At 32.8% G+C, this 18,755-nt stretch overlaps 2 protein-coding genes across 2 annotated transcripts; one reads left to right on the top strand and one right to left on the bottom strand.

Annotated features, from left to right (window-relative positions):
* Nucleotides 1-2,606: 2,606 nt before the first annotated feature.
* TRIADDRAFT_53544 (uncharacterized protein) lies at nucleotides 2,607-10,270 on the top strand (the record flags this gene model as incomplete). The annotated part of the gene is made up of 12 exons (XM_002109986.1): nucleotides 2,607-2,832; nucleotides 3,581-3,816; nucleotides 4,300-4,353; nucleotides 5,986-6,110; nucleotides 6,300-6,441; nucleotides 6,693-6,851; nucleotides 7,140-7,220; nucleotides 7,401-7,528; nucleotides 8,218-8,286; nucleotides 8,424-8,496; nucleotides 8,629-8,894; nucleotides 10,105-10,270. The coding sequence occupies 12 exons, from the start codon at nucleotides 2,607-2,609 to the stop codon at nucleotides 10,268-10,270; spliced, it is 1,725 nt and encodes a 574-aa protein (XP_002110022.1).
* Nucleotides 10,271-11,636: 1,366 nt separating this feature from the next.
* Nucleotides 11,637-17,364, bottom strand: TRIADDRAFT_21320 (uncharacterized protein; the record flags this gene model as incomplete). Its single annotated transcript, XM_002109434.1, has 21 exons — nucleotides 11,637-11,736; nucleotides 11,830-11,917; nucleotides 12,062-12,158; nucleotides 12,290-12,394; nucleotides 12,478-12,598; nucleotides 12,687-12,824; nucleotides 12,910-12,989; nucleotides 13,103-13,152; nucleotides 13,274-13,322; nucleotides 13,412-13,526; nucleotides 13,591-13,694; nucleotides 13,776-13,820; nucleotides 13,923-14,001; nucleotides 14,113-14,271; nucleotides 14,356-14,437; nucleotides 14,513-14,712; nucleotides 15,026-15,104; nucleotides 15,201-15,266; nucleotides 15,392-15,525; nucleotides 16,064-16,172; nucleotides 17,310-17,364. 21 exons carry the CDS (start codon nucleotides 17,362-17,364, stop codon nucleotides 11,637-11,639), a joined length of 2,055 nt encoding a protein of 684 aa, XP_002109470.1.
* Between the last annotated feature and the right edge of the window lie 1,391 nt (nucleotides 17,365-18,755).

Here is an 18,755-nt window from a genome sequence, read left to right as displayed (position 1 = left end):
ATATGATGACTAATCAGGTACAATTTATTCTACTTTTCTGCTGGAACCGTATATCCTCATTCAGAGTGACCTTCGTCATTGAATTGACAATATGTTAGCTGCCTAAATTTTATCCAATAATAACGATGGAAACACCCCTTCAAATTGAACATTCATTTAGTCGATCTCTCTGAATTACGATACGCTGTAATCGATTGAAGTCATATTGCGAAGCTTATTCATACTTATTCTTTTAGATTGATCGATATAATATCAATTGATAACTTGCATTACTCACGGAGAACAGAGTTGTTCAGTCTAGATGGCATAAAATTGGGCTAGGCCTACCAAATTATTTTCGGTATGTGTGCCATACTTTCGTTTATAAAATTGCATGAGGGTGATACACGAAACCAATACTCTCATATATATTAAAATTATATGAATCTCTCATTTTTATTAATTAATTATAATATCTTTGAAGTTGTAGATTGTAATTTATGACCGTATATATTGTTATTCAAGATATTGTTAGCACTTAATAGTAAAAAATGCATTGGAATCGCTTATTATAATTAATCAGATTAAACTATAGAATGCTATCTAGAAGTACCTAAAAATTGTTGATATGCAATTGCCTGTCTATTACAAATAAGTTAACAGTTAGAACAATATACAGTATTTAAAATCAAAATCGAACAGCAAATAGATCGTTATAGCGCTTGATATTTTAAGCTGCATGCTGTAGTAAATTAATTTAAGCCAAGTCTGCAGTTAAAACCTTTACATTTTATCAATTACACAGAGTAAGATTGGAAACTGTTTTTAGCGCCTTCAAAAGATCTTTCCTGAATAAGACAAGCAATGCCGGCATTGACGGCATTTGGACGCTATTGGGGCATTGGCAGCGATGATTTGGTTTGCTTTGGATTTTTCAGTTTCATATTACGAACAATTTGGTAATTACAATTTACATGCTACAAATACGGGCATAGTAGTATTCGTTTTACTCCTAGTTCTGCAATTTATCTAGTTTTCGTTTATTACAATTTTTCCATATCGTTACTACAATTATTGTCCTTGTATCTGATCCTGCTATCGTACAGGAGAACTGAAGCATATGTTTCATGAGGCTTCAATGTTGAAAAAGTGTGTCGATGTTTTAAATTTGAGTTTGTTAAAATCAATTATTTAAAAAAGCGGGAATTCCCACAATTGATACAAACGCGTAATCTACTTATAAAAATTAATGATACTGAAATAGTCATATTATTAGTCTAGATTACTTTACCATTCTTAATCGTTGACCTAATACTTAAAACGATATAATGATTACATCGCTAATTCAATTGACAGTAATAAAAATGAAGAGTAGTAAAATAACATATAGGCGAGACAATGTTTGCAGTCGATCACAGCTTTAGCTGATTGCCTTTTTGGAAAAGTATAGAGTATCTTCCAAATTAGGGTAGTTAACGTATCGTGCCGTATATTTAATAAAAGTTATAATTTGTCTTTGTCGTACATTAGTAGCGCATTAATTATTCGCTGTCAATTTGATCCAAATAATTTTACATCTATTGTCACATTTCCTCTCTTATTAAGCTGTACGTTTGTGTACTTTATTGTTTGTTTGGCAGCTGAATCGGTATAAAGCTAACAGGAAAGAAACTGTAAACACTTTCGTTGGAAATTTAGTATAAGTAGCAGAACACGTATTTAGAAATAGTAATACATAGTAGAACAATTATTCTTAACTGAGAAACGTAAAGATGCAATTACTGATCATATTTGATCACATAATTTAAGATAATACCGCAAGCCATTATAATATTTAGAGAGTTCTTAATTAAAGGGGATTGATCATGGAGAGCTTAGCTCGAGTACTTCTTAATAAAAATCCCTAATGCCCTCTAAAAAATTGCAATGTATGGAGAAGGTATATGGATTATTGATGAACTTGGATATTATTTTTAAGCTTAAATCTCCATTAATTTCTCATCTGATTGTGCGCCCGATAACTCAATTACACAAACTGTCAAAGATTTCGTTCGATGTTTGTGAATCAAATAGATCTCTATGTGAGCCATTTTGCTCAAATGACACCAATAAGGAATTGCTGGCAACAAGGTCTTAATACAGAACTTGGTTATCAGCGTCTAATAACTGATCAATGTGACCATCATTGTATTAAGAGATAAAAGATCATAACAAAGTAATGCTTCTGTATTGCTAAATAATATCAGAGAAGAAAGTTCGGATTTCTCTACAAGGATATCATATCAATCAAATTGATCCATTATTGTTTTTATTTGCAAGGTGCTAACTTTTTATATTTGTGATCCGGTCTAACATATCCGTTATTAGTTCACAATACCCTTAAATATTTATTTGCAATTCCTTGCTAGGTTTGATTTCTATCAGACACCTAATACCATAATAGGTTGATATTTTTCAGTATTGTCTGCCATCTTCACGCAAGTAGCTATCACTGTCCAAGTGGTCGAATAATTCAAGTCTTTTTGATTGCATTTATTGTATTATTGGTGGTACTTTTAATAATAGACAGCGCAACATGGATTATAAGCAGCCGTGGCACAATAACTAACGCCAAAGCCAGACAGAAAATGCCGCTCTTACTTTATTTAAGATTATTTTTTACTATACCCGAGATAGCCTTGAATATTTTAGGCACTTATTGGTCATTTGATGATAGTCGGCATTGCCCAGATGAAGATATCATTATCGTTAAAGTCGCTGTGATAACCAATTGGTGCCTGCTTGCTTTTGGAATTATTTTCACCTATTGTGTATTTGATCCATTGGGATCAGTTAAACGAGACGGTAATCTGGGTAAGTACTATAATGTGAAATTAATACATTAGTTAAAACAGATTGTAGTACATCGGATAACTACAAGGATAAAAGAAAATAGCTTGTTAATTCATTGTGATGGATTGGGATATAAAATTAATGGGCTTGCGATTCCCTACAACAATACCAACCACGTAGTTTACTAATAACTAAAACTGATAACTAATTATACCTTAGAGGATGATAAAAGTTTTACTGTCAGAGGATAAATACCGAATGATTAGATAAATGTCTATAAGAGAGAAGATAACAGCAACAACTATTCCATAGTTGTTGCTGTATATTAAAGCCATTAATAGGTACTAATTTACCATACCACAGAGTAAGATAAGACCAATCAGTAGAAACGTTTGTGCTTCAATCTGCTCCCAATGCTATTACTGAATAACCTCAATAATATACAATATTTCATTCTAAGACTAACTTAGCTATTCTATACACCAAACGAATGACTAGCGGAGTCATTCAAAATATATGAGACGAACCGAAATGAAAGAATCTATAGCATCTTGTAACACATCAGAAGTCATTCATAGATCGTATAGAAAATAAATAACCCAGTTGAAGATATTGGAAGGCATCATAAGTAAAGATTTTACTAATTCAGTTTAGATAAACGGGCATCGTACTATTATTGATAAAATATTGAGATCAAAATTCCTGAATAGACTATTGATGATCGATTTTATGATATAATTATAATAAATTTCTAATTTTCTATTCGTAGATCCATCAATTAGTTACAAATTAGCTCAGCAAGTATGGGAAACAAGATGTCGTCATTTGTGTTGCTGCAGTAGAGTTAATGACAGTAATCAAGCAATCTATACAGATTTAGCGACCATCTTCGCTACCTTTTTCAGAAATACAAATACTGTACCTACGGATGTTGCAGCCGGTTTATTCTTATTACAACAACGACAACGGTATGATGAAAAATATATTCTACCATGGAGAGGAACGGTAATACAAATTTGTTGAAATAATTCTTATTTCTTAGTATACTATAGCTGATTTAATTTATTAACTGTAAAAACACGCATTTGTAAAACGATTTTTATCGTACCATTTTATTGGCAAGACATAATCCGGAGTGATTTTGCTAGTTTCCATTTAATTGATGCTGCGAAACTTCATATTCTAAATACCAGTAAAAACGATAGCATAAATGACATCTTTTAGATGAATATAAATTACCCTTCAGTAAAACGATTAAGTTAACTTGTGTCTGGATTGTTTATCCTTACGTTTGAATACATATAGACTATATTTAGTATTAGTTGGACCGATTGCCTAGGTTTAATAACATAACGTCTTGACATTGTCTATAACCTCATTGTTGTCTTGAATCGAGTTTATTTATAACAGTAATGTAATTCCAATGTACAAGTCATATTCCACAAATAATTAATCTGAAATGATTGTTATTCAATCACGTTTGAACAGCAAGTGATCCGAAAGCAATTTACTCCAGCTAGAAGAATGGATTTGAGCAACAAGGTATGACATTTGATTAAGATCATTTAGTCGTAGAACATTGGGTATAGGGAAAGCAATTATTTTAAAATTGCACATTAAGAGGAACTATCTAAAACTAATATCCTTTATCTGATGATTATTTAATTCCAAACGTCATCATTCATTAAATGAAAATGGCAATTGACATATGCCATTGTTGTCGTCTTGGATATCGTTCTGACAATAGTGGGTATAAGATTTAAGATTAAGAAAAATGTTTGTTCACTTTTTATGAATAATATCATTAAGTTATCTCTCGTGATTTAAAGCGCTAACTTTAATGAATAGACGCAGCTTTCATTGCCTGTTTCACAGCTGATTAATAAACCGCACTTTTTATCCACCACAATTATTTCAATTATATCTATGCAATTTATCAATCTCAAAACTTAATCTACTGTAAGCATAGGCAAAAATGTGAAATAACACAGAAATTTAATTGATGTATTCGAGCATATTAATCGACAAAAATTTGTTTGAAAATTATTTTACATTAACATCGAAATAACCCCATCTAACAGGTTAAAATACTGAACTACAGAGTATCTAATCACATATATGTACCACACTCATACGCAGTAAGAATTAGAATAAGCAATATGCCCTTTATCTGGTTACAATATTACAATATGTTCCATCCAGGTATAATGCTAAAACAGACTCACGCAAAGATGATACACCAATGCCTTCCGTTCTTCTAACTACAATAAGCACAATAATTAACAAAGTTCTATAAACATGATTTTTATCTAAGTCACTACTAAGTCTAACAGTACCACAATTGTACACGTATACTGGTATTCTGTAATTCATCGATCAGGTTCATTGTTGTATAGTTCTCATGTCAATTAAAAATATTCGATAATCTATCTATTAGTTGACATTATAATATCAGTTAGACTTAAGTTCTAATTAAAAAATTGATAAAGTTAACTACTTTACTGCCAGTCCATTCCCCCAATTTTATAGACTCTTTTTCAATATCGTACTCTGCGGGTTAGAGCTATGCTTTTAACATACATACATCCAGCTTAAGTGATAATTTACAAGGAAAAACTTTTGCTTATATCACGCAAGCAAGTCGAATACTATATACTGTAGTTTTGGCATACCAATTACTTTCGAATTCAAATAGAGAACTATTTAGTCGGTTATCATGTAATTTATAATAATTGAAGTGCATAACGAGCATACCAATCTATTGCTGTTTATAACCCTAAATTCAACGTTTAATAAAACCTGGATAAGCCCCATAACATTTTTCGTTTACATTGATGCCATAGCGGTGTGATCAGCAATGATAAGTCAATCTTTACTGGAAAATTACCAGTTTGCCTTGCAAATCTACTGTAGTATGATGCTATCGGTTTTAACGATTTTATAAAACAATTATTATTTAGATATACGGCGTAAAAATATTATACAATCGAAGAAATTCATTATTTAATTAAATCCTTTTACTTCGCGCTAAAATACCCCAAGTAACCTCTGAGAGATTAAGCTTACTGCCTAGTTTGCTTTGTACTGTATCCATAGATACAGTATTGTTCACTATAGGCAAGGAATTCGGATAAATAAGTTGTTATTTAAATATTTTCTATAAATCTTACGTAGGATGAAGAGAATATTCTTCAAGACATTTCCTATTATATTCATTATGCTGATGCTGCCTATGGTTGGCCATTATGTGTTCTACAGCATTTTCTAACAGCTCCTTGCAAACTTGTACCAAAATATAGGTTACTAGATAGATTAGAGAAATGTTGAGTATCAAATATGTTTGCGTTGAAATTTCTATTGGGATACCGAATGAGGCATATTTGATAGAAATCAATCTAATATTTGGATAGATGTAGCTATCTATTTACCTGATGTTATGCATGATTAGTAAACATTATTCTCCTTTTACTTCTCTTACGATTTATTAGATGTTGCTCATGTGCGCGTCCGCTACGCAATTCTGGCACGATCATTATAAATGATAATTGTTGTGAGTGTAATTACGCCGCATTAAAGTTACAAAGTGGATTTGACGATGAGGATATTATTGTTGCATCATATTGTAACGATGTGAGTACTATAAATAGACGTATTTCCTACAGAAATTTTGGGATTTTACTTAGGATGCACAAATAGTGGAATAGTTGTTCATTAGGTACTAATAGTCTAGTACTACTACCCGTACAGTATAATCATAAGATTGACAGTTTGATAGAAAATTAATCATTTCATTGTATCTATTTGAAACTTAGACATAGTTAATTGCACGGTAATTACTGTACTTTAAAACGAAATTAAATCTCTACTTGACTTGATTCTAGCTATACGAGCTCCCGTTTTTTGTCGCCTATGACCACTGCAAGAAGAAAGTTATATTAGCAATCCGTGGGACAATGTCTTTAAATGACGCAATAACAGACTTATTAGCGGTGCCAGCAGAGTTAGACATTCCTGGATATCACGATACATCTGGCCATAAGGTAGCTATAACGTTTTATGTCTATTTAGCAGTCACGATTCTCTAATCAATAATACAGCATGATATTAAATTTATTAAAGGGTACTTATTACTTAAGCAACAATGTTACACTCCTTACGTTATATACGAATTTTTGCATCATTCTGATAACAATTAGATAGTAAAATTTCAATAGTGGATGATACGTTTTACTCAGATTCATGGTGATGCGGTGTACTTGCATTACCATTGAAATGATTGCAAGTTCAGTATAATTTAGTCAAAATAATGCTTCCATAACATTTACTAGGGTATGTGTGAATCTGCTAAAGTATTAAAGGAGAAATTAAAAAGCCAAAAATTATTAGAGCCTGCATTCAACGAGCATCCGGTAAGATCAATAAGAGAAATTAAGATTGAAATAACCACTAGATATACGCGTATGTGACATCGATATTGGATAATAAATGCAGGAGAATAACAACCTAACTTGATCTGCTTCAACAGTAAATGAATAATTGAGCAAATGACGAACGATATCAATTGCTAACATTGCTTAATTTACGATTAGGATTACGATTTGATTATTGTTGGACATTCGTTAGGAGCTGGTGTAGCAGCAATACTATCCATTTTAATGAAACCAGATTATCCTAAACTACGATGTTTTGCGTATTCTCCGCCTGGCGGACTCGTTAGGTAGGTTATTTATCAGTGGTAAATTACGACTATGAAACTGAAATGCGCATATGTAATATAACCAAGTAGTCAGTATTTAATTTCCGTCATTGTCATTAACTATCACTCGCATTTCCTGGCATTGAGCCATGGGTAATTTATTTATATTTGAATGTACCATTACTACTATCAATGTCTCTAGAAATGGAGTTAGCATGTAGTGCCATAGCGTACACACAGTATTTCAGCATACTAATGTATTAGTCGCATTCCATTCATGAGAGTAATCAATAATAGTGAATTATATAATTCCCCTTGCGAATTAAATTTTTTAGATTTACAGTTCTGTGAAACCGACGACATCTAAATTAACTACCTCTTTTAGAGCTGGTATGCAATGGCCTAGTCCTATTTTCCGCGTACTGTACATTGTTAATTAATTCAAATGATCGGCTTCTCATGGCCAGCATGTTCTATATCATTTACGCTGCATTGTGAATAATTTTATTTTGGATATAAGATAATATTCAATCGCGTTGCAATTTGTTGCATAATGCGATAGAAAAAAATTAGAGGTGTAGCATTTAGCTAAGAGAATCATTGACATGTCCCAATAATTATTACTACTCGACTTGTAAATCATTTAAATCGGTATCAAACTTGATCCTATTTCATATACATGCACTCCCTTTTTTCTTTGCCTATTGTAGTCTTGAACTTTCAAAATACGCACGAGATTTCGTCATCTCGGTAGTCACAGGATGTGATTTAGTAACGAGGTAAGGCCTATTCGCTTCTACGTCTAATAGTAAGATTCTTGATGAAATTCCGATCTTCTCTAGTTTGAATTTTGCTTTCTTACTACAGCATTGGTTAATACACTGAACAGAGTTATTTCAAAAATTCAATCTGATAGGGTTAGCCTTCAAAATATGGAAGATTTAAGAAACAAATTACTATTGACTATTCGATCAAGTCGAATTCCCAAGGTAAACTTGAATTTACAGATCCAATGAGCAACTAGCATGAATAAAGTAATACTACTACAGTATCCAAGAATAAGAACTTGCTGTTCTAATAGACACTTCAATATAATAATAATATTGTTTTATAACCGCTAGTATAAAGTCTTTTTGGCCGGCTGCTGTTGTTGCTCCAATTATATGTCACAAGACAGAGAAGATCGTGAGGTCAATGTAGAAGTTGCAGATACAAATGAAGATATTGATGATCCGGGAAAAGAAGAAAAGAAATCCATTTTACCTCTCATTACCCAAGATGAGGACGACGAAGATTTTTTCAATGAATTTAACGTCAAGACATTAGTATCCGCTAAACTGTATCTACCTGGTCGGATTGTCCACTTAGTAAAAGAGACTACAAACAAGTAGGAATAGTTTACTAAAGCAATTCATAGAAATGGAATCCAAAATTGTCTTTTAGCTTATATTTTCTTCAGAATTTTTACTTCCTTGTGAAAAAATGTCGCCACTGAAACTACTATACAGTATTTCAGTATGCCGGCTACGTTTCGTGGTACTGTAGCTACTGTTTCTCCTTCAAGTAGAGCAGAGTAGAGTACAGTATGACGTTGTAGGGGTGTATCAGTAGTGTCAGAACTAGTTGGAGCTCTTTATGGATAGCGTTGAAAATGGAGTAAAGCCTATGACTAAGAAATGAAGGCCATTGGCTCCATGATAGATGTACTTCTATATTGTTATGAGATACTCTACAATTATACGACAGTAAACTCAAAACTACTGAGTGAGTGAGCGAGTAAATAAGTGAATTCTACGACAATAAACTCAGACGAGTATGTGATATAGAAATGAAGGTTGCAATCCTGCTATGATATGCCAGATCCATTGCTGTATATTATTGTAGCCGGCATTTACTGCTAGTATGTTATGAATAATTCACTGAGGTACAAAGTCGATAGTGAAATTTACTACAAGGACGACTAACTTAATTCAGAGTCAGTTTTATCCTAGCAAACTCACGGACCTCTAGAAAGAAACCTATTAGAAACTGGTCGCTGGCAAATTCCACTATTGATTTTGTACTTCAGGGATATGTGACACTGTAAATTGCTGACAGTAAACTGTTTTAGATCGCCAAAGTGAAACGTCCGACGCTTTTCACTACGCTAACTGCAGCTACAAAAAATGTTCTAGTTAGACGGAGTGTAAATTAACAGAACACTACCCCAAATTGAAAAAATTCCAGACTTCTCATAGAATTAGCTGAGAAGCCATAGGAAACATTTTCAACGTATACAGTACAGTGTTACATAAAAAAAGATTGATGTATCTGCTGTTGTAAAAGAGACACAATAATTTCATTTTATTTTGACGTGTACGAATGAAATTATTCTACTAGGAGATATTATAGTTGTTTAGCTAAGTCTGCTACATATTTAATACTTAGAATTTTCAAAGGAAAACATTGATTTCTCTTTCTTGATGACTTCAAGCTTCTCATTAGAGCTAAATACCGTAGCACTACGTTTTGTTTAACTAGGAATTACTGTACAACTGTATAATGAATGAATTAATAGGCACGTAAACCTAAACAGATATTCTTTTCATTAATTTCAGTCAATATAATACTGACCAGTACCATGCCTATTGGAATTATCCGGAAAACTTTAATGTTATAAAGGTTGAAAGCACCATGATTTCAGATCACATGCTTGCAGCTTCGATGGCAATGTTGAATAAAATTAAACAGCAAATTTCGGTTAAGGAAGAGTTGCCAAGCTAATGTTTTTCTCCCAATAGCGAATTTATTGTTGTACACAAACGTATCACTGAGAGCATTGCATCTACTACCTAGTAAATAAGTAAAGAATCGTATCTAAAGTAAGCGTACATATAACTATATATCATAACGATTATTTTGTGTTTGATTATAATGTAATAAATAGGATCTAGGCTTGTGAATTTTCATTGAATAAATTAGAATATTGCATTAAAGCTGCTTCCAAACTTGTCATCATTCAAAAAATATATTTAAAATTCATAAATGCAGTAAATTACAACTAGGGTGTCTATTAATCTGAAATAGCTAGGTACGACAGGACACTTTTTAAATTAGCAGCATAGGTATGTGAAATACAGTAGGTGAATACTTATAATATGATTTGATCAATCTAAAAACAATTCGTTGCGAATACCCGTAAAAGTATATGAAAGACTGTGATTACTGAGATGCTTGAGCTACAAATTTATGTCGCAAACTTTGTCCTTAACTGATATCATCGCGAGCATAAAATCGTAAGTTCAATGATAAATATGGTCATTGATTACGGTTTCTTATTTTTTAATCAATAATAAAATCATTTCTTTTATTGGGTACAGCAATCTATATCAATCGTCACAAATAAACTTCTTCAATATAGGTGCAAATAAAAGAAAGATTGAAACAGTTTGTTAAGCGAGCATTTACAATTATCCTGAACTCGTCCGTTGTACTAGTGGCGATTTATCAGATTGTTTCAATTGAAGTGAATATAAAATTTTAAAAACGATATTATATTTAAGTATAGCATATTATACTTCTGGGATAATTATATTTTGTCGAGTATGATAATTATATTCTTTTCTGTATCTCACTCATCAAGTGTAAATGGAAACATACATTAAATGGAAGTTTCTTTACGTAAGAATACATTGTAAGGTACACATAATATTCTTATATTAGAGTGATAGAGATACCGTAATATATATTATAAATGATTACATTGTTATGAGTCATCTGTATTCATAAAATCATCTGTGTTGATTACGCCAGTGACTAAATTATTTTTTCATTCTCTTTTAAGAACAATAACGCTGTAAAAAGTTATAGAGCTGTACAATTTACATTATAACATTCATTCAACAATGTTGTATAAATACAGTAACGTTTGAATTCTTGCATGAATATTTAATCACTCTCATGGCAATAAATGACTGACTTTCCAGTGGTAGATAACTTCAAGGTATCGAGTGTTGTTCCAAGGTTAAATCAAAATATTTTAATGTTCGTACTCATAGAGTTAAGGTAGCAGTAGCTATGCTATGAGCTTGTTTCAGCCAACTTATAGTTGGCATCTTTTCTACGAATTTTACAACCACTTTATCAAAGACTATTCAACCGCAAATCCACACGTTTCTTCAATGGCACAAGTTAATTTTTGCAACATCTTGTCATAATTTTCATAAGGTGGAAAGTCCAAACGATTGAAGCTGTATCATAATAAGTAGTCAGATAGTTATATTAGATTACTAGGTAACTAATCGTTAATATTGCTATAATCATAAGCAACAATATTATCATACCAGGTATGTGCTTTCGGTAAACAATCCGTATTGATATCGACAACATTAATCGTGAATAACCTTGATCCAGTAGCATCTCTAAGCGAACCTAATTACGAATTTGCAATCAGTGATGAGTTACATTAGTCTGCACGTGATCTAATAACTTACTTGCAATTTCAAGATTGGCTACACAAGCGAAATAATGCCATCTAACTAAAAGATTAAATTAAGATATCGCATTGAACTTTACCTTGTAAAGCTTCAAATCCTTGCAATGGTACCCTACTAGAACCGGTTACAAATTGTAGAAGTCTCATACGTTCCTCTTCGCAGTAAGAATCCACAATCTAATATATACAAGTTACAAGTTACATTGCGGCAAGATAAGAAGATAAGTAATATTTGAATATCAGCCAATTTTTGATATACGAGTATAAAGCAAACTTCAGCAAAAATCTACAAATTATGGTCAACATACTTGCCAAAACCATTTGACAACGTCCGTACTAGGAGTGCAATGCTTCAAGCGAGTATTAGCTTTCCAATCCTGAATATCTATTTTCTTTAATCCTCCAATAATTAACTAGTAAAAATATTCATGGATAATATTTAAATCGTTAAGATCATGATTCTGTTTTGATAAAAATTGTATCGCTATGTATGCACCTCTAATTCCTTTTCATGAAAGTTCTTAAGAAGGTATGTAGGTACAATTTCATAAAAACCTTTCTTTAGAGCTTGTAACTGCTCATCGATCCCATGTGTTAATTTCCAATTAACCAGTAGCCTACAAAGATATAAAAAGAGATTAAACTTAAGCCGTAGCTACATTCTTTACTGTTAAATGTAACAGATTCGAAAGTTTTTAAACTTACTCGGCATATTCATATTTATTATCGTTTGTCACACGAATTGCCGAACCATTCGGTTTCAGATCATATTCAACAATCTCTCCAAAAGATTGATGTTCAACACAAAAATTTTGTTCCAAGTCATCTGTGATATCATTATTTCTAAGAATAATTTCCAAGAATAATGTATATTAAACGTAACTTTATCAAATATGAAAAAAAATTAAAAAATCTACAAAATGCTTACAATAACCAACAAAGACTGCGGTAAAAGCCTGGATCAACGGATTCCAAATCTTCTATTGTACAAGCTTTATTAAGAAGTTGCTAATGAAAGATCACAAAATGTAATGACATTGTTAGTGATTGTTGAAAAAAGTTAAAAAGCATCGGAACTTGATTATTGCTAGGCTGTATAATAATTCTATTCTAACGTTTACCTTATAAAATGGTGTTGGAAAAGTACCATCAATATGATGGCCGTGAAATACTATAAATCGGCGCAGAGAAAAATTTTTTGCATTATTAGCATTACTAGCAATAGTAAATTTTCATGTGCGATATATATATATTCATATTCGGTTAAGTCTACTCTTTCAAGATATAATTACCTCCCATGCCCATTACTCGACCAACAAAATGGAAATACGAAAGATGATTCTGTTGCATATGAAAGAGTAATTAATCTAACCATATTAGGTTGTTATAGTAAAGTAGGTAATTAGATTTTAAAATGAAAATAAGTATACCGTATTTATGGATGAGTCTTGGTTAATTTGTAAACAACACATATCATCATCAGAAAAGGTAAATAGACCATAGCTAGGGTTTAACATTTCATGTGAAAGTAGATGTAACCATTCTCTGAAACAGAAGTACTAAGTCAAACAAGTATTCTTATAATCAAAAGCCATATTAATTTCATTACCTAGCAACACCACCATAATCTAATCCTTCTTCTCCCTTGAATTTGACAGTCAATCTTTTCTTAAGGTCTTTTGGTCTCATTTTCATAATTTGATTATATGATGCCTAACAAATGGAGAAGATAAAATCGTAAGGTAAATATTATAGTCAACTATGACCTGGCTGCGCAATGCTGCATAATATAACCTCGAATACATCACTCCGTGTAACTTCAATTTTTGTGAATCCAACCTTTAAAACAAGCGCGAAGAGCGTTTGAATAGCGGTATTATTGATAGCTTTAATAGTTAAAATAAGATAATACCGAATAAAATACAATATTAATATACTTACTTGAGGTTGCAGTGTCGATAGGTCTGACTTTAAGTTTCTCCACTTTTGTACTAAGTCAATTTTAGGATGTAGCGACCCGCTGGTAGTCGTAGAATCGATAAATAAGTACACAATGAAAATTATTTACATGGGAGAGAAATTGATTTCAATCGATAACCTGCTTTGAAGCTGATAGACGTTTCAAACTCACCGTTCTTCTGTTTGATCAGATTTTATTGCTATCCTTGGATCGATAGCTTGAGTTCTTCTCGTATTATGATCAATAAAATAAATTCTACCATTGGGATTATGCCTCATTTCCCATCCAGGGGGTAATTCACCTAAATTGCCTGCTAAATCGTGAGAATTTCTACACAAAAGTACCGTCGTAAAAGAATAAATGCCGTATTAGAATATTAGATTGGATTTATATCTGAGATATTTAAATTCCTACCTTAAGGGTCCAGTTCTTAGCAAAGAATCTGCTATAGTTGGTTGATGAATCTGATTTCGGTCTTGGTGTCTATTTCGTAAATCTGCAGGATAATAATAGATAAAAATAGTTTAAGAACAAAAGAACCCGTACCATTGACAGGAGCACAATTAGGTACCGTATCTTTCGGATGTCGGCACTTGCTGGACGCTTAATCTGATGGCATTTTCTTCTCCAGGCTTTTGCAAACCTCGGGAGGAATGATTACTATTAGGTATTGTATTCGAAACAGCACAATTTCCATTATAAGGTGCATGTTGATTTGAAGGGGAACTCGTTCCAGAATAATGCTTATTGGGATTTGCAGAAGATCGGCCGCTGTTATAGAATAAAAATTAGAACAGTTATTATGATCAATCGATATTTTTCTTGCAACTCATTCATACCTTGATTGTTCATTCCATCTTCTTGTATTACTAGGAGCTAGAGTTGCTTCATCATTTCTGTATTTGACAATAGATTTTAGATCAAATTCAACTGTATATTTCTAGTAACCGTTACTAATCACATAAATGACTTTTAACTTATAAAATAGGTGTCCATGAAATATGGAATTATGTAGATAACATAAAGGCTGTAACGGACAGTTCTAGCTAATTCTTGCTTTATGTACTTGAGAAGTTAGCCTTACCGGAAAAGATTTGAATTTTGAATAGAGTATTGTGGAATTCCTGGCGATGATAATACTCGATCTCGGGATCTTAAAGATACTAATAAACGCAATTCACAAACGGACTTAAAAAAATAATTTCCATAATAGTTTAACAAGGATGACTTTTAGAATTACTCGTATAATAACTACTAACCAACGATCTCTCCTTTTACCGTACAATCATCACGCTGATTGCTTTTCCCAAGAGCCAGTCGTTGATCTTAAAATCAGAATGAAATATAATAATTTAATGACTGATTACGATTTAATGGAAGTTGTATATGATATAAGCGAAAGTTTCAAAAGGTGACAAAAATATGGCTGAATGGTTGATATCAATCTTACATCCAGTATCCTTCAATTGATTGATAGCATTGGCAACAATTTTGACACAGCCGAGAAAGCCAGCACCTTGTCGTTTATGAATTTTACGATGATTCCAAACGGTTATCGTAATTGAATCATGCTTACTGATGCTCCTACATAAAATTAAAAATTTAAATTCATTGCCATACTAGAACGGAGTATTTGACGTTAAACGAAAGCTATTAAGAAACATAGATGAAGGGTAAATGTGTATCTTAACTTGACATTAATACTTCTATATTTACGAGTATACCGGGTTAAGAATACAAGAAAGTACTAAAATATCTAGTGAAAAACTGGCCTGATACTGTGGAAAATGGAAATTTGTTCTGCGTAAGCTATAGTAAAACTAGAATATTGTTAGTGTACGCGTGCATTGTATATTCGTATATGATTAAAACATCTTTCCACTGTTGATATCAACTTGGCTACAGTATAGTCCAATCTTTTAGAGCATATCGATTCTTCAAACATGATAAACAATGTCTATAACAGAGCCGAAATGATCGCAATAACCTTTCTAACTGATTGGATCGTATTGGTAGTTTCCTTGTCGAATACTGTACTACATCCAGTATGTGTAAGAATGAATATGCTTGCTGTTATTAGCAAATATACCGTACTCTACTCTATTGGTGCGCTAATACTTACAAGTCATAATTTTGATTCCATTTGGGATCTAAAGTGTGCTTTATGATATCCGTGGAATGGCATTGGCCACTACCATCAACAGCTATACGAGCGAAAGGATCAGGTAGCCCTAAACGGAAATTTTAAAATTGAATTGATGATGAACATTCCGTCAACACGCATAACAAAATGAATGTGCAAGATTACAGACTACTAACTGATTTAAGATTTTCTTTCAATTAAAATAGACAGAACGAATAATACAGTCGTACTGGAAATGTACTAGACTTTCTATTTATGCACTTAAAGGGTGCCTACGAAACTTTTAAAAAGCTTTCGATCATAACACAATAACTAAATGGCAATAAATCAAGACAAATTTTAACACCAGTCGAGAGCTAATGCAGTCGCTTTGTTGAATTCACTATACTACAGTATTATATGGTCAATATACTGTACAGTACGTACTGTACAGCACCACACTGCACACACCTGACTGTACAGTGTACAGTGTACAGTACTGTACTGCGAACTAAGTTGTGATACTGTACAGTACAACAAAAAGAATGGCAGTTCAATTACACTAACGCCATGGGTGCCGTACCATACAGTGTATTAGCATATCATTCCATCACATAGAAATAGCCATGACGGCCTATTGGAGAATCTCATGTCTGGAATATTTCGTGTAAAATTTACAATCTACATGTTCAATCTATTCCATTAAAGTAGTAAGAAGAGAAAAGTCTATTGCTATTTCTGGCGATAATTGTAGCTGCCATATCACTTATAAGATTTTGAAATAGTACACGTATTTATAATGATAACGCCACACTTGGACATGTACAGTTGTACACTTGAAGAGTTTATCGTTACAACATTTGTAAACTCTGTAGACTAGGAAGAAGACTCTTGCACTAGATGGATGGCAATGGATATCGCCGCATTTGCGAGCAGCACATTACTGTATCATATTAATTGTAGTAGAGAGTAGTAATATATTTCGATGACGTAAAACTGTCAGTGCAGTAGGTATCAACGGTAACTTGTAATCCTAAAAATATCAACTAAACGGTCCAAAACGGCTAGTTGATTTAGAAACGTCGAGAATGTTTGGACGAGTACAGTATACAAGTGTAGGGTTAGTCAATATGTCCAGCTTACGAGTGATGACATATAAAGTAAAGTAATACTATAGCATGTAGACAAGACAAGACAGACAGCATTATTTAATAAATCAAATTACAGTAAGTCGATTTCAACTTACGAAAAAATTCTTTCTTGGCTAAGTGTTTGGCACCTAGGACTATTCCGGGTTGCATAAAACAGAGATGACAACAGTTTAGATATTCAAACAATGATTATTATAATCGTTTAACAGAACGTTTGGAGAATTTATGATCATAATTTTATGAATAGAGCATATCAATAATCACCGACTACCATACTGTACTGGATTTCAATCTTGCAAAGTATACTACTACAGACCTATCCATTAATTCAAATCATTTCAATAACACCACAGAGTACTGTGTATATACAGTACAGTACGGTTAATGGCTTGTCAATATCAACACGATCGTTACTGCTTACTGCGATATGCTACAAGTAATAATGTATGTGGGGAAAGGTTTGGAGAAATTTATTTTTAAGCGTAGTAGGTTTTATTACATGGTCGTATGTATGTGGTGGCCTGCATTGAATGTTTATAAGATAAAAAAGTAATAAAAGATTAAAAAAATGGTCACGAAGGTAACGACTTTGAATCTTCAAAGTAGAGAAACAATAGAAATACTATGGAAGCAATCAACTTTCGTCGTGTCTGCCTTGAAAGCAGCGAAAGTTTTGCAAAATAATGAAGGGTTGCAAAATTAAAGATGGAATCAACTATGAAAGACTGCGGGAATGTACCCCTATGAAGGGTAAAATATGACTTTTGATGAAATAATCTCCGCTACAAAGATAAAGAGTTTAATTTATATGAGGCTTTCATTAGGGAATAGTGGTATCGTCGCCTATAATGAATAGCTGTGAAAAAAAGTGTCATATCAACACCAGGCTAGTTACCTAACAGTCTATTACTTACTAGTTAAGCGTAATTTATTAATGCCATATCCATGCTGGCGTTCTGGGCTAGCCATATCAGCGAAATCGCTGTTCTATCTTCGGTGCCACTGACAGACAACAATAAATGAATCAATTTTCCACCGATTGTGTGTGTTTCTTCTTCCTTGATATTCTTAATCAAAAAGTTACGGAAGCCAGTCGACGTCAACGTCTCTTGAAGTTGGACTACGCTAGCGCAGTGATACCCAATGATGGGCAAAATGGATTGATGGCGTTTTTAGTTACGATTTGTGGTAGCAGTAAGTAGATAACGATTGGAAACGATACGTAGTCATAATACTATATTAGAGTAGAGGTAATAAGCGTTGATTACCGATCACTAGAAAAATTGGAATCATTTTACTACAGCAAGAAGTGAGTGCTAAACTACGGTTGAGTGGAAGAGTAAAGTGCGATTGGTCACTGATTATGTTATTGATAACTGAAGGGTGTTTATTGAGAAGATGAGATGCCAAGCCAAGTGGGTACTGTCCACTGTGTACTGTGTACTGTAGACTGTAGACTGTACACTGTACAGGCTAAGACAAACTACTGTAGACAGCCCACTCCAGTCTCCAGTGAATTGTAATACTGTACAGTACTGTAC

The sequence above is a fragment of the Trichoplax adhaerens genome, genomic scaffold (assembly GCF_000150275.1).
Source record: "Trichoplax adhaerens TRIADscaffold_2 genomic scaffold, whole genome shotgun sequence".
NCBI lineage: Eukaryota > Metazoa > Placozoa > Uniplacotomia > Trichoplacea > Trichoplacidae > Trichoplax > Trichoplax adhaerens.
The sequence above is the reverse complement of the archived record's forward strand: the minus strand, read 5'-3'. Positions and strand labels throughout refer to the sequence as shown.